The sequence below is a fragment of the Mchenga conophoros genome, linkage group LG1, assembly GCF_057382185.1.
Source record: "Mchenga conophoros isolate Kocher_MC1m ecotype Shallow Benthic linkage group LG1, M_conophoros_male_GT1.1, whole genome shotgun sequence".
Classification (NCBI taxonomy): domain Eukaryota; kingdom Metazoa; phylum Chordata; class Actinopteri; order Cichliformes; family Cichlidae; genus Mchenga; species Mchenga conophoros.
The window spans coordinates 27522679-27539508 of record NC_140526.1 but is presented as its reverse complement, the minus strand read 5'-3'; the positions used below and the strand labels follow the sequence as shown (position 1 = coordinate 27539508).

The following is a 16830-nucleotide window of genomic DNA, read 5'->3' as shown; positions in this document are numbered from 1 at the left end:
GACTTAAAAAATCAGCAGCTATGTGGTAACTGTTTTGCTGAAGCATAAACATGTGCAATCTTGTTAAGGTGCCAGTCTAGGCTATGAGTGGTTCACATATAATGCTACCAATGATTTTACTTTTGAGCAAACATCTTCACCATCACAAGTAGTCTGACTAGTTCCCATGGAAACTCTTATTGAGGCCAAGTTAGTAAATTTAGAAGCTTCCATGTCATCTATGTGATGCAGTCAGCAGCATGTTCTGCGCGTGTTCAAAAAAACAGAGAGGAACAGTCTGACATTAAAATTTTGTGTCACAAATGTGCAGCTCTTTAACAAAAAAGAGGAACAATGCTGCTTCTGCGTTTATCGCTTCGATCTTTTTTATGAAGGGCTGTTTTACAGTCATGGCTCTCCGTAGGACTGTTTGAGATGTTGCATTATATTACCATACTTACAAATCTAGTGACAACAAAACAACAACAACAAGAAAGAACTGGGCTACCAAAAGCACCATGACAAAATAATATATATCTAAAGGCATTCCTGAGATGTAAATGTAATTTTCTCCTGCAGGTGAGTCACAGCAGTCTGCTCAGCAACAGGATAAATAGCTATAAATGAGTGTGTTCTTCAGCTATATGTGTATGCAATCTCCTATCATTGTCAGGAGTGAACATCAGTCCTGAACATCAGAATGTTTTGTTTGGTGGATAACATTTGGGTTGAAATTCATTTTATGACTATTTAAATGTACGTTTTTTTGGCTTTTTGCCTTTACTGGATAGAGACAGTGAGATTAGGGGAACTAGGGGAGTAAAACGGTGCACATTTAAACTGGGTAAACTATAGGTCCCTCCAACATTAAAATTAGGTTTAAGTTAATAAGCCAGTAGTTTTCGTGGTTCAGGTGTCAATGTGAACCTGTATTCTTGCAGGTAGACGAAAAGACTGATACAAGTCTCAAACCTGTTTGCTGAATATGACACATTTGAGCTCATTTTGCTGAATTAATTTATACACACACACACACACACACACACACACACACACACACACACACACACACACACACACACACACACACACACACATATATGTGGTTTTTTTAACACATAAAAATCACAATTATGCGATGAATAACCAGTCTTATTCAGCGCTGTGGGGAGGCGGTAGCTTGTTCAAGCTGTCACAGTCGCACTACAACACCCAGGACTGGTTGGCGGTCTGCCATAGGGCTGTGCAGTATAGCACATGAACCTGGTAAAGAAACGAACTGTGACGTGTACATTTTCATGTGGATCAAAGGTACCAGAGAGAGATGGTGGCAGTTTTTGGGACTATGCATTTCCCCCTTTTTCCCCACTCTTTTATGCTTCAGCGAGTTTATGGTTTGACAGTGGCATCGATCTTGTCATCCGACTCCCCCAGAGAGCAAAAATGCACACTCCTGGAGTGTGGAGCTATTGTTTTCAGGTTAGAATATGAACTATGAGGGAACATTTGTAACTGAGGATCTTCACACGTACAGAAGTACTAGAAGTGCATTCGTGTGTGTGTTTTGAGTTACCCTGGCAGCCAGGGATCTGACAGCCTCCTTCCTCGGCGGTGTGCTATCGCTTGTGCCTGAAACGTTGCCCTGGTTGGGATGGGAATCAGCCGGCTGCTTGGAGGCTGCTTTTCCCTGCCTATCCCCACCTGCACACCATGCAGAGCAACAACAACAACAAACTCTCAGGTGTAAGCAAAGAAATGTCACGAGCCTATAAAGAAACACAGTTAAACTGCTGCAATTCATTAGCGCATAAGATAGACGGGAAACTTTGGCACTGAGCAAAGCCTGCATTTCTCTGAGCTCATGCTAACTAACGCTGTCTTAAAGCTAAATTAAAATGACAACATACAATGCAGATATGGATAAATAATGCAACGGTGCTGAAAAATGAATGCTACACTGCTTTTTTTTTTTTTTTTCTTACACTGCTGTTTTCTCAGCCTGTAATTTTAACAATGCTTCTTATTGTACAACAGAAAAAGCCTGAGATCAGTCAAAAGGTGCATATATGGACATTTTTATATCGCACAGAGTAACACAGTTTATTCAAAACCAATGTGCATGTCACAGTGTGTAACGCGGATTTATGTGCAAAATCTTTTTCTTTTTTCCTCTCCTCAGATAAAAGAGCCGTGCCACTCATGAAAGGAGGAAAACAACAACCTCACTCCCCTTACACAACTGCAATCAGCAGAGAAACCTCAGGGGAGAACTTGAAAGAAGAGTGTTTGACCTAGTTACCAACTCCTCAAAAAGTGATGTTTCCTTAAATTTCATACATATACATATATATATATAATAAAAAAAAAAAAGCACTTTTACTAGACTGTACTGGATACTCTATGAATTATGCCAGTCCTTGCAGATGCATACAAAAACAAATTACAGTGCTCTGAATTTTTTTTTAAAAAAAGGAAAGCTCTTACACTTAGGGGAGGAGCCGGGGCTGTGAGGGATGCTGGGACCTCCCAGTGATGTACGCATGCCATGACAGCTGAGCGTCACTAGCCTCCAGATGACGGCGGTCTTGCCAGATCCTGCGTTACCCACAATGACAGCACCGCGTCCCTCACAGCTGCGTGTTTTTCTAAGGACCTCCTCCAGACGTGTGAAGAGCCAATCCCGGCCAACGAAAGGTGTTTCCGTGGTGATGCCGGGAACTTCAAATAGAAGCGGTTTTAGCATGATGTCAGCTTGTTTGAATGGTACCAATCGCCCTGGATAGAGAGAAAACAATCGAGATAAGTATGTAAGAACTCATCACCCCATGTACAGTACTGTGCAAAAGTCTTGAGCCACAACTCATTTCTTTATGTTTTAGTGAGAAAATAGGAAATATATACACTGATTTATTTAAATGTGAAAACATAGAAATAATAGAATTTATTTGGGAAAACAAGAGTTAAAGGGAGCATTTTGGGAAACCACTACAAGGTAGAGGCTTTCCTTGGAGAAGGGGGCTTTGGTATTGTAGCCAAATGTCGTGATACCATGACCAACCGAGCTGTGGCTATTAAGGTCAACAAGAGCGACCCTGATATTCTGCAACAGGCAAAACTGGAAATTTTCATCCTGGAGCAGCTGAGAAGGTTGGATCCAGACGCTGCCAACATTGTTAAATGGAACGGCTTTTTCCACGACGGGGAGTGGGTTTGCTTAAAGTTCGAACTCCTTGATCAATGCCTGTGGGACTATATAGGGGACCGGAAAAACCAGGGTCTCCCCATAAGCGAAGTCAGGCCAATTTTAGGTCATCTCACAAATGCTCTGTCCCACCTGGGTTCTGTGGGAATAGTGCGCGCTGACCTCAAACCTGGAAACATCATGGTTGTAAATCGCTATGAGTCTCCAGTCAAAGTCAGACTTATAGACTTTGGCCTCGCATGTCCTGCGTCTGCAGTGATGCCTGGTGACCGTGTGGGGACAGTTGGTTATAGTGCACCTGAAGTTATGCTTGGCCTTCCTTACAATGAAGCAAGTGACATGTGGTCTCTGGGGCTGGTAGCTGTGGAGCTTGGTACAGGCGTGCCACTCTACCCTGGAAATGAAGACTATGATGTTTTGAAATTCATCATAGAGACTCAGGGTCAGCCACCAGATCATGTTCTAGACTCTGGCGTGTACAGTGAAGACTATTTCATTGAAGACAACGACAACCAACAGCGCTGGACATTTAAGACTGACCAACAATTTCAGTACGAGACAGGATATGAGTCCCTGGAGACAAGATACATAAAACTGACGCGTCTCGATGACCTCGAACAAGTAATGATGTTTAGAAGAGGACCTGAAAATGGCCAACGTTTGTTTGTAAGCTTAATTAAACAGATATTGGCCTCGGATGCAAACCAGCGCATAACACTGTCGGAGGTTCTCCGGCATCCCTTTTTCAACCCTAAGAGTTCCCCTTGCATTGGCATGAGTGCTGAAATATCACAAAACCCTGTGGTCTTTCAGCACCCTTCACACTTGAAATGCAAGAGATCAGAGAAAATCAACTGCAGTTTTCAAAACTCTGTTGAATTTTCTCAGCAAGTATTCGTCCGCACGTCAGCCAGCCCATCCTTTGGCTCAGATGAGCTTGAAATAGTTGAAGGGAGCATTTTGGGAAACCACTACAAGGTAGAGGCTTTCTTCGGAGAAGGGGGCTTTGGTATTGTAGCCAAATGTCGTGATACCAAAACCAACCAAGCTGTGGCTATTAAGGTGAACAAGAACCGCACTGATATTCTGCAACAGGCAAAAAAGGAAATTTTCATCCTGGAGCAGCTGCGAAGGTTGGATCCAGATGCTGCCAACATTGTTCAATGGAATGGCTTTTTCCTTGACAGAGAGCGGGTTTGCCTGAAATTTGAACTCCTAGATCAATGCCTGTGGGACTACATACGGGACCCGGATAACCGGCGTCTCCCCATAAGCGAAGTCAGGCCAATTTTAGGTCAACTCACAAATGCTCTGTCCCACCTGGGTTCTGTGGGAATAGTGCACGCTGACCTCAAACCTGGAAACATCATGGTTGTAAATCGCTATGAGTCTCCCATCAAAGTCAGACTTATAGACTTTGGCCTCGCATGTCCTGCATCTGCAGTGATGCCTGGTGACCGTGTGGGGACAGTTGGTTATAGTGCACCTGAGGTTATGGTTGGCCTTCCTTATAACGAAGCATGTGACATGTGGTCTCTGTAGCTAGTGGCTGTTGAGCTTGTTACAGGGGTGCCACTCTACCCTGGAAAAAAATATTATGATGTTTTCAAATTCATCATAGAGACTCAGGGTCAGCCACCAGATCATGTTCTCGATCCTGGCGTGTACACTGAAGACTATTTCACAAAAGACAACTACAACTACAACCAACAGCGCTGGACATTTAAGACCGCCCAACAATTTAAATACGAGACAGGATATGAATCTTTGGAGACAAGATACATGAAACTTAAACGTCTGGATGACCTCGAACAAATAATGATGTTTAGACGAGGACCAGAAGATGGCCAACGCTTATTTGTCAGCCTAATTAAAGAGATGTTGGCCTTGGATGCACACCAGCGGATAACACCCTCTCAGGTTCTACGGCATCCCTTTTTCAACCCTGGCCTCTCCAACAGGTTCCCAAGTATCAACATTGAAAAACCATACAGAGTCAATCTCTAGCATGGCATCTTCCACCCTGGACAAAAGTGATAAAAACACAAACTGGGGTTGGAAAAGGATATTAACAGCAAATTACACTGGAAATATTAATTAAGCTGCTCCAATAAATATCACTTTGGCTTTTTTTATTTTTTTATTTTCACTAGTAGTTAGAAATCCAAAGTTGCACATTGATGATGATTTCACATCACTAAGCAGGTTATCAAATGTGGACAGAATGTTAGCAGAATCTTATAATTCTCATAAGATTCTGTTTTTGTGTCATTCAATACAATGTGTTTATGTCTGACATACTGATATGAATCATAGTATCTTATGGAATTCCAAAAATGGCTGCCAGGACAGCTGCCACCACACTGATGTGACACACTACAAATCAACTCTTTGATGCTCTGTGCTGAGTCTGCACAATAACCTGCACTTAAACATTCATTTAATATCACGTACACATATACACATACTGTCCCTCAAGAAGACACTGAGAAAAAATAAAGAATAACATTGAGACTGTAACTTTGCCATAAGTCATAGGTGTCAAACTCTGGCCCGCGGGCCAAATTTGGCCCACAGCCTAATTACATTTGGCCCGCGAAGCCATACCAAATTACTATTAGAGCTGGCCTACTGGTATTATACAGCTAATATATATATTGTTTAGTATTAAGCTTTGCTTGTTCCATATTCAGTTTTCCAGCAAAACTTATTTGAGTCCATAAGAAAAGAGTCATTCTTATATCTGGAGGAAGATTTTTTTTTTTTCAATAAATATTATTGTTAGCCCGCGACTTTGTTCCAGTTTTGAATTTTGGCCCACTGTGTATTTGAGTTTGACACCCCTGGTCTATAGTCTATAGAAGCACCTTGTTAATCTGGCTAGCATTACTTGATGACTCCACTCTCCTCCTTCTCTAAATATGGCCACTTCTGGATTCAAAAGCTGGGGCTACAAAATGCCGCAAACCAGTGGTATGCAGTAGCAGTCTATAGTGGCTACATGCTGCATGCAGTTGTACTTGCTCAAAAAATACCTTTGGAGTCATCACTTGTGCGTCCAGATGTGTTGTGTTTGCGAACAGAGCCTCTGTGCCCAGTAGCCCTTTGACTGTCCAGATAACCCAAATCCTCTAGTCGAGTGGAGCTTGTTGCTGTAAGGAGAGAATGGGAGGCGGTTGAATTCAGCGAGAGAAAGAGAGATCCAGTAAAGATGCACAGCAGAAACTCCAGTCAATTACTGTATCCATGGAGACAGGAAATATAAACAATTTTTGCTGTTAATGATACGTGCTCAGTGACCTTGAGGAGAAAAGAGAGAAGAGAAGAAAACAGCTCTTCTCACATCCTGTAATATCAAGCTGACATGAGTCTGAAATGACCAAATGTTTCATAGTGTCTCACGCGTCAGGACACCAAATTTGCGATAATCAGTAGAAACACGTCGCCGGCTGTAATGCAAAAATGTATCAGCTGTCAATAACAGGATTACACGCATTCCTCTAATGACCAAATAAGCCACATAAAAGCCAACATGACACATACAATTGAGAACGTGTTGTACTGAAGGGCAAATAACAAAACAGATAGAGTTCTTTACTCCTACATTTGCCTATCCATCCACCTACTCACACCACTGAGTTTACAGGTCAGCAAGGCATCTGCAGTTTCTGAGAAATGTAGTCTTTAGTCCACTGTGAAACACAAGAAAGTATGCACTTTGCAGTTCCTTAAATGTGATTTTCCACATAAACAGTGTATTTGTGATACATCTCTATGGATTATTAACAGAGAAACAATAGAAATAGAAGACCTAGCACACTGTAATGCAATCTGACACAACAGTTCATTAATAAATAGTACCTCGTGTTGTCAGTGAAGCAGTTCTGTTCGAGAGCTGCCAAATGAACCCGACTGTAAGACACAAAGTTCATTATATATATATATATATATATATATATATATATATATATAGCTTGAAACCTGGATCCCCCGTAGCCGGTTACCAAGATTACGTGAAGTACCCTCAGAAGGTCTGCTAGATGATGTTAATGCAGCACTACGGGCAATACCTACAACCACGATTACCGACACTAACAAGCTGATCTACAATACGGCAGCAGTGATCAGTGAGATGCTTGGCTACAAGTTGAACAGCCACAAGGGGCAGTACCCTCCATGGAGAAGGAGGCTAGAGGGCAAGATCAAAGTAGCACGGAGGGAGGTTAGCCAACTAACGGAGTTGCAGAAAGGTGCGACAAAGAAGGTGCATAAGAAATACAGCAAGCTGTCCATACCCGAGGCCTTGGAAACTGCCAAGCAAAGACTCACAGCCTTGGCCAGCCGCTTGAGGAGGTACACCAGAGAGATAGAAGGCAGGAGAATAAACCAGCTGTTCGCCACAGAACCAGCAAAGGTGTACTCTCAGTGGCAAGGGAACAATAAGAGAACAGCACCACCAAGGCTGGAGACGGAGCAATACTGGAAGAGCATATGGGAGAAGGATGCAACCCATAACGGCAATGCTCAGTGGCTAGAGGATCTGAGGGCAGACCACAGCGACCTCCCTGAACAGGGTCCAGTAACCATCACAGTGGCAGATATCCAAGAAAGGGTCTCCAGTATGAAGAGTTGGACAGCACCAGGGCCCGACATGGTTCACACCTACTGGCTGAAGAAGCTGACTGCACTCCACGAGCGTCTGGCAGCACAAATGAACCAGCTGCTAGTTAACGAAAGACACCCGGAATGGCTAACTGAAGGCCGGACGGTCCTGATCCCCAAGGACCCCAAGAAGGGACCGGTCCCCTCCAACTACCGACCAATAACCTGCCTCAGTACTACATGGAAGCTCCTGTCAGGTATCATATCGGCTAAGATGAACAGGCACATGGGTCAATACATGAGCGGGACACAGAAAGGAATTGGCAAGAATACCAGAGGTGCAAAACACCAGCTACTGGTAGACAGAACAATCAGCCGAGACTGCAAGACCAGACTGACCAACCTGTGCACTGCCTGGATTGATTACAAGAAGGCCTATGACTCAATGCCCCACAGCTGGATACTGGAATGCCTAGAATTGTACAAGATCAATGGGACCCTAAGAGCCTTCATCAGGAACTCAATGGGGATGTGGCGTACAACACTAGAGGCCAACTCCAAGCCCATAGCACAAGTTACCATCAAGTGCGGGATCTACCAAGGAGATGCTCTGTCCCCACTGCTGTTCTGCATAGGCCTGAACCCCCTCAGTGAGATCATTAACAAGACTGGCTACGGATACCGACTACGGAACGGAGCAGTTGTCAGCCACCTCCTGTACATGGATGACATCAAGCTGTATGCCAAGAGTGAACGAGACATCGATTCACTGATCCACACTACCAGGCTATACAGCAATGACATTGGAATGTCGTTCGGACTGGAGAAGTGTAGTCGGATGGTATCAAAGAGAGGGAAGGTAGTCAGAACTGAGGGGATTGAACTACCAGAAGGCAACATTGCAGACATAGAGGACAGTTACAAGTACCTGGGGATCCCGCAGGCAAATGGGAACCATGAAGAGGCCGCTAGAAAGGCTGCAACCACCAAGTACCTGCAGAGGGTCAGGCAAGTCCTGAGGAGTCAGCTGAATGGTAAGAACAAGATCCGGGCCATCAACACATACGCCCTGCCCGTGATCAGGTACCCTGCTGGGGTAATAGGCTGGCCAAAGGAGGAGATAGAAGCCACTGACATAAAGACAAGAAAGCTCCTTACCATGCATGGAGGGTTTCACCCCAAGTCCAGCACCCTGAGGCTGTACGCTAAGCGGAAGGAAGGGGGCCGGGGACTGGTGAGTGTCAGCACCACAGTCCAGGATGAGACAAGGAACATCCAAGAATACATTGGGAAGATGGCCCCAACTGACCGAGTGCTCAGTGAATACCTCAGGCAGCAGAAACCCAAGAAAGAGGATGGAGACGAGGAACCATCATGGAAGGACAGGCCCCTGCACGGTATGTACCACCGGCAGATAGAGGAGGTGGCTGATATCCAGAAATCCTACCAGTGGCTGGACAAAGCTGGACTGAAAGACAGCACAGAGGCACTAATCATGGCAGCACAAGAACAAGCTCTGAGCACAAGATCCATAGAGGCTGGGGTCTATCACACCAGGCAAGACCCCAGGTGCAGGCTGTGTAAAGATGCCCCAGAGACAATCCAGCACATAACAGCAGGGTGCAAGATGCTAGCAGGCAAGGCATACATGGAACGCCATAACCAAGTAGCCGGCATAGTGTACAGGAACATCTGTGCTGAGTACAACCTGGAAGTCCCAAGGTCAAAATGGGAGATGCCCCCAAGGGTGGTGGAGAATGACCGAGCTAAGATCCTGTGGGACTTCCAGATACAGACGGACAAAATGGTGGTGGCTAACCAACCGGACATAGTGGTGGTAGACAAACAGAAGAAGGCGGCCGTAGTGATCGATGTAGCAGTTCCGAATGACAGCAATATCAGGAAGAAGGAACACGAGAAGCTGGAGAAATACCAAGGGCTCAGAGAAGAGCTCGAGAGGATGTGGAGGGTGAAGGTAACGGTGGTCCCCGTGGTAATCGGAGCACTAGGTGCGGTGACTCCCAAGCTAGGCGAGTGGCTCCAGCAGATCCCGGGAACAACATCGGAAATCTCTGTCCAGAAGAGCGCAGTCCTGGGAACAGCTAAGATACTGCGCAGGACCCTCAAGCTCCCAGGCCTCTGGTAGAGGACCCGAGCTTGAAGGATAAACCGCCCGCAGGGGCGTGCTGGGTGTTTTTTTTTATATATATATATATATATATATATATATATATATATATATATATATATATATATATATATATATATATATATATATATATATATATATATATATATATATATATATATATATATATATACATATATATATATGAGACATGTTTTCACTGGTATTGTCCTGCATATACTGCCTTGCTTATGCACACAGCTGCAGACATCAGGGACTTTGACTTGTTCTAATTATGCTACTTTTTGGTCCACTTGGAGGAAGTTTGGAGGAAGCGTGCCCTTACAGTGCAGTTTCTGCATGAACATCAGCACACAGATTTACATAAGCCACCTGAATATGACATTTGCATTACTTGGACTGTGAAAGACCCTCGCGTCCTTTAAGTTATGTGAGGGTCTCTTACAGTGCAAGAACTGTTAAAGACCCTCACAAAGGATCATAAGAATGATTAATCTCATGAAAAATAAAGTCACTTCTGGATTCTGCAATTTAAGCAAAAAACAAAACAACAAAATCCGTCTCGCATCTCAAAACAATACTAACGTATTCGAGTGCCAGCAAAAGCAAATAGTTATTAGCGTCTGCTGTCTTGTCCCTGTAAATAATTTCACTTTCAAAGTACATCTAGGCAAGTAAGCGTTTCACATACCTGAAAATATTTTATTCTTATAAATTGCATAACTTAATAATTAATTGCACATTTCTGTAACTCACTTAATGTTGCTTAATTTAAAAAAAAAAAATTAAATAGTGCAGTGTAAAGCCTGGTTTTTGTCTGTTTTTAGAGCAGCTGGAGAGAAAAAAGTGAAGAATCTGTTCCAGTCTAATCTCGAGCTCCTCCTATTTCTATTTTCCCCTTTTAACATCAGGCCGTTTAATCCAAGTGGCTCACAAATCCAGACAGGAAATCAACTAGATTACAGCCACTGCAGGCATGAATGCTTGTGCTCGACCTTTGCCATCTTCCAATATTGTTTCTATGCAGTATTTTTTTTTGCTCCTATTTATATTATTGGATTGTCTGCTATTGGAGGAATAAATAGCATATATATTTTACAACGAAAAACTGCATGGCTTGGGAAATGAATCCATTGTTATTTTAAGAGTTTATTTTCAATGAGTAGCAGACGGGTTCATGTCATTCATTCATTGCTCTTTGTCATTGGTAAATAAAAAAAAGTCCTCTGTAAAATCTGAAAATCTGGCATTACTGCTGTCTCTAATCCCTTTGGAGAGGGATAAAAAAAAAAAAAGGCTCAAGTCACGTTGCACACTGTACACAGACCAATAAATTAGGCAGTGGGCAAGACATTAACTTCCTATAATCATGTAATGACATTAAATGAAACAATTGCTTGGGGTTAAGCGAAGTGGGCAGTTGGAGTGCTCAGCAGAGGAGGTGAATAACTTCCTTCATGAGACAATGAGTGACCCATTGAGGGAACAAGACTTGGGACCAAACAAAGCTCTCATCAACCCTGCCCCACCATCAGCAGAGTTCAAGTTGACGGAGCCAAGTTTGAAGGAGGTGTGTGAGGTCATCAAAGCAGCCCGCTCAGCATCCTCCCCAGGTCCCAGTGGCGTACCCTACCTTGTCTATAAGCGCTGCCCAGAGCTGCTTCGCCACCTGTGGAAGATCTTAAAGGTGATATGGCGGAGAGGGAGAGTTGCTGATCAGTGGAGGTGCGCAGAGGGAGTCTGGATTCCCAAAGAGGAGGATTCGAAAAACATAAACCAGTTTCGGAGCATCTCGCTATTGAGCGTGGAGGGGAAGGTGTTTTTTAGCGTTGTCTCCCGGAGATTGACTGAGTTTCTCCTTAGAAACAATTACATTGATCCATCAGTTCAGAAGGGGGGGATCCCAGGAGTTCCTGGTTGCCTAGAGCACACTGGTGTAGTTACACACCTTATAAGAGAAGCCCATGAGAACAGAGGCGACCTAGCTGTATTGTGGCTGGACCTGACTAATGCGTATGGGTCGATCCCACACAAACTGGTTGAGCATGCTTTACACCTCCACCATGTTCCCAGCAAGATCAAGGACCTGATCCTGGACTATTACGCCAATTTCAGGCTTAGGGTCACTTCTAGGGCAGTTACTTCAGACTGGCACCGACTCGGGAAAGGTATAATAACAGGCTGTACCATCTCAGTTACGCTCTTTGCCCTGGCAATGAACATGGTGGTAAAGGCTGCGGAGGTGGAGTGCAGAGGGCCGTTAACAAGGTCAGGTGTTCGTCAGCCCCCTATCAGAGCCTATATGGATGACCTCACCATTACAACATCATCAGTTCCCGGGTGTAGGTGGATCTTGCAAGGTCTTGAGAGACTCATCTCATGGGCAAGGATGAGTTTTAAACCTTCCAAGTCAAGATCGATGGTACTGAAGAAGGGCAGGGTGACGGACAAGTTCCGGTTCTCAATTTCAGGAACCATTATTCCATCCATAACGGAACAACCAGTTAAGAGCTTGGGGAAACTCTTTGACTCCAGCCTGAAAGACTCTACTGCTATTCAGAAGGCAAATGAGGAGCTGGGAGCGTGGCTTATTAAGGTGGATAAGTCCGGCCTGCCTGGAAGATTTAAAGCCTGGATCTACCAGCATTCAATCCTGCCCCGAATCCTGTGGCCCTTGCTTGTCTATACAGTTCCAATAACTACTGTGGAATCCCTTGAAAGAAAGATCAGTGGCTTTCTTCGTAAGTGGCTGGGACTTCCCCGCAGTCTCACCAGCGCTGCCTTGTATGGGACAAGCAACAGCGTGCAGTTACCCTTCAGTGGTCTCACAGAAGAGTTCAAGGTGGCTCGCACACGAGAAGCCCTACAGTACAGAGATTCTAAAGACTGCAAGGTGGCATTAGCAGGTATTGAGGTAAGGACAGGAAGAAAGTGGAAGGCTGAGAAGGCAGTTGAGGTGGCGGAGTCACGCCTAAGGCAGAAAACACTGATGGGGGTCTTAGCAACAGGGGGAGCAGGCTTGGGGTATGTCCCAAAGGCCCAGGTCAGCAGGGCACAGGGAAAGGAGAGACGCCAGCTACTCCAGGAAGAGGTCCGAGCAGGTGTGGAGGAAGAGCGAGTAAGTAGAGCTGTAGGCCTTAAGCGGCAGGGAGCATGGACAAGGTGGGAGAGCACCTTGCAGCGCAAGGTCACCTGGGCAAACATCATGCAGGCAGACTTCCACCGGATCCGATTCCTAGTGCAGGCAGTATACGACACTCTGCCAAGCCCAGCAAACCTCCATCTGTGGGGAAAGAGCGAGACACCTGCCTGTCCCCTGTGCTCTGGAAGAGGGACCCTAGAACACCTCCTTAGCAGCTGCCCAAGGGCCCTGGCCGATGGTCGGTATCGTTGGCGGCACGACCAGGTGCTCAGAGTAGTTGCTGAAAAGATTGCCTCAGCAATCAGCACCAGCAAGCATCATCATGCTCCGAGGAAGGCAATCTCTTTTATTAAGGCTGGAGAGAAACCCCAGGTGCGCCCACATTTGACAACTGGCCTCCTCAACACAGCCTCTGATTGGCAGCTACAGGCTGACCTGGGTAAACAACTAAAGTTCCCTCAGAACATTGCAAAAACATCACTCCGGCCAGACATGATAATTATTTCTGAGGCCTCAAAACAGCTGATCATGCTGGAACTCACAGTGCCCTGGGAAGAGCGGATTGAGGAGGCCAATGAAAGGAAACGAGGAAAGTACCAGGAACTAGTGCAGGAGTGCAGGGGAAGGGGCTGGAAGACTTTCTATGAGCCCATAGAAGTGGGTTGTAGGGGCTTTGCAGGACGATCACTCTGCAAAGCCCTAGGGCGGCTGGGTGTGGCTGGGGCAGCCAAGAAGAGGGCCATCCAGGCTGTGAGTGAAGCGGCAGAGAAAGCCACAAGGTGGCTGTGGATCAAGAGGGCTGATCCGTGGGTAGCTACTGGTACGCAAGTCGGGGCTTGATCACCCCCGGCTGGGTCGCCTGGGCGAGGGTGTATGATGTTGTGAGACCCGAAACACCTGATGACCCTAGGATACATCACTGAAGATGCGTACCAGTGCATCCAGGAGATGTGTCTTTATAGAAAAATCACTGGTAATTTCAGAGCATGTGAGAGAGCATATCAGCATAGATCTGCACTGTTATGGGCTGACAGGCTTTAAAGCAGAAGTTTTAATCACATCCTGAAGATCCTGGCTGCAGCATCCTTCAACACAACAAATCAAAAACTTCTCTACACTCAGACATGAGCCAAACAATGTAAAATATATTTGCATCTTGCATTATTGCATGTCATTCTGCCAAACCATCGCTCGCTTTGCTTTCTGTGGAACAGCGAGAAAGACACACTGAGCTTGCTTCTTTGAAAATACTCCAGTAGATACAGCTCACACTTGGCTGATCAGATCCCTTTCTGACACATTTACTATCTCTACATGTGTCCATCAGCTTGCAGCAGCAGAGTGAGCGAGTGTGGGTGAAAGCTGCCGAGGCCTGTTGATATTCTAATTTACAGGCTCATCAAAAACACATATAACCTGTTCATTGGACTCCCTAGTAAACAATGATGGGCTCTCTGGATCAACAAATATCAATCACGGTGTGAACACTGCAATTAGGATAAAAGAAAGTTGTGTGGGGGATGAGCTGTTAGTATACTGTGAAAGAGTACAGCATGAGATATTGCAGAAGCGGGAGGGAGCTTTCAGGACAAAGAACATGCATAAAATGACTGTAAATATCAAGCAAGAAAACAAGTGGTGAAAACTGAGGATTGAAAGAACATCCACAGCGAGAGGATGGAACACAGTCTGCAGCAAAACAGTGTGAAGGAGGTGTGGGAGTGGGATGAGAAAGACTGCTGGCTAAAGACAACCTGGCCAAATGGCTGAGGGGACACAGTTAAAGAGTTAAAACATGTTTTTCAGCCAGTTTGACACAGAAACTCTTGGACGTTTTGACAGGTCAACCTATCTCACACTCACTGACCATCTATATGTTCCCTGTTGATGAAAGTCTAGCTGATTATAGCCCCCATTTGATCATTCATCACTTTAAAGGTCAAGCCTCCAGTGTCCCTGATGGCATTACTTACACAATTTAATCACAAGCAGCTCATTAGAACCTGTTTAAAAGCCTTTTCAACGCTAAAGGTATCGCTACTCTTAATTGCTTTCTGGCAGAAAATAAAATTAGTCTGTGAAGGAAATATCATGCCAGGTTTAAATTATTTTCACAGGATTTTCCTCTGATATCAAGTGTGTCAGAAAATTATAAAGTCACAAATTCTGGATGTAACTCGGCCATGGACATGACAAACTTAAGACTGATATTTCAATTCAAATTACTTTTATTTATATAGTGCCAAATCTGCAGCAGTCGCCTCAAGGTGCTTTGTCTTGTAAGGTAAAGACCCCTACAATAATAATAATAATAATAATAATAATAATAATAATAATAATAATAATAAAACAACAACAACAACAATCAGATGAGCAAGCACTTGGCGAAAGTGGGAAGGAAAAAATTCCCTTTAACAGGAAGAATCCTCCTGCAGAACCAGGCTCAGGAAGGGGGAGCCATTTGTTTGTTGAGGGTGAGGAAGACACGATAAAATTGTGTAAGATAGCCAGAAATTAATAATAGCTATTGATTAAATGAAAAGACATGGATAAACACATAGAGTGAAAATCTGAATGACATGCAGGTGATCCTTAGCTGCTGCCTTTCATGACCTGAGAGATGGAGGAGGAAGAGCAAGAGGGTGATGTGGAGGAATGACATCAGGAAATATGCACACATACAGTGGTACCAAGGCAACGACACCCATTTTTGGTCCAACCGCCCAAGATCCACAGCTAGTTAGATCGTCACAATGACTGAACACAGTCAAGCCAGTTGTTTTCCTTTGTTTTTTCATTGTTTAAAATGTTTTTTTTAACAGTAACTAAAGCAGACTACTAGCACCTCTGAAGTTCTCTCATTGAAAATGTAAATGGGTCATTCTATGTGTGTTCGTCAAATGCCTCCCAAGTGATCTTACAGATTTTCCTGGAAAAAAAACATCCAGGGTAAAGATGCACATGCTAGTAGTTTTTAAGAAAAGATTTCAGGTCCCTCCTTTCATTAGTTTTCTCAAAAAAACAAAGGATTTCAAGAGATGAAGGCAGAGCTGGTTTGAGATGTTTTTCTGGCATCGTTTTTTCAGGGGCTATTTGAAAGATTCCATTATCTGGAAAAGTGCTTCAGATAGGTCCTTCAAATCTTTTAGGTACTGTGGCTCTGTGAATATGGATTCTCATGAGTGCAGCTGAAGTTAACACAGAATGATGGATGCTTGAAGTCCCTAAAATATCTGGATAAAAAATTTGGATCTCTGAGAGATTATTGGGGATCTGTAGGAAGTCCCTTATGTACAGGTTCTCATATACAAGCAACATAACATTCTTTAAAACGGTTCAAATCAGGTTACTGGTTTCACTGATATTAAAGCTTGAATACTTGAAAAACCCCCAACTCATTTTCATCCAACTTCAGTATGACATTCCCCAGGTATGACAGCATGTACCGAATTCAAATTCAGCTTCTTAGAAAGACCAAGTTTCTGTTAATGTTAAATCCAAAATCTGTTACGGCGTTCTCTCTCATTTTCCCAATATGAATTTTTGAAACGGTCATATTTAAGTAAAGATTGTTTCAGAGGCAGAGCATGATGTCTGAATCCAATTTATGGACCCTCATTGCCCAGCAAGACAAGACTTTTATGAACAGGAAGGGAAGAAGTGTGCTGGGTGCCATTACAAAGCACGCTCCATTTCATAAAATGGAAAAGATTTATAGTGACTCGTGTCCTTGACTATTTCTTGGTGAAGACCATC

At 44.2% G+C, this 16830-nt stretch overlaps 1 protein-coding gene across 1 annotated transcript in view; it reads right to left on the bottom strand.

Moving 5' to 3' along the window:
* Positions 1 to 16830, bottom strand: part of LOC146583494 (protein TANC1-like) — a 54967-nt gene that overhangs the window by 23449 nt on the left and 14688 nt on the right. Inside the window, exons 8-10 of the mRNA XM_085272490.1 lie at positions 6217 to 6333; positions 2464 to 2754; positions 1553 to 1680 (exon numbers count right to left, since the gene is read on the bottom strand). Of these exons, the coding sequence (XP_085128616.1) occupies positions 1553 to 1680; positions 2464 to 2754; positions 6217 to 6333 (536 nt within the window). The remainder of the gene's footprint in view (positions 1 to 1552; positions 1681 to 2463; positions 2755 to 6216; positions 6334 to 16830) is intronic.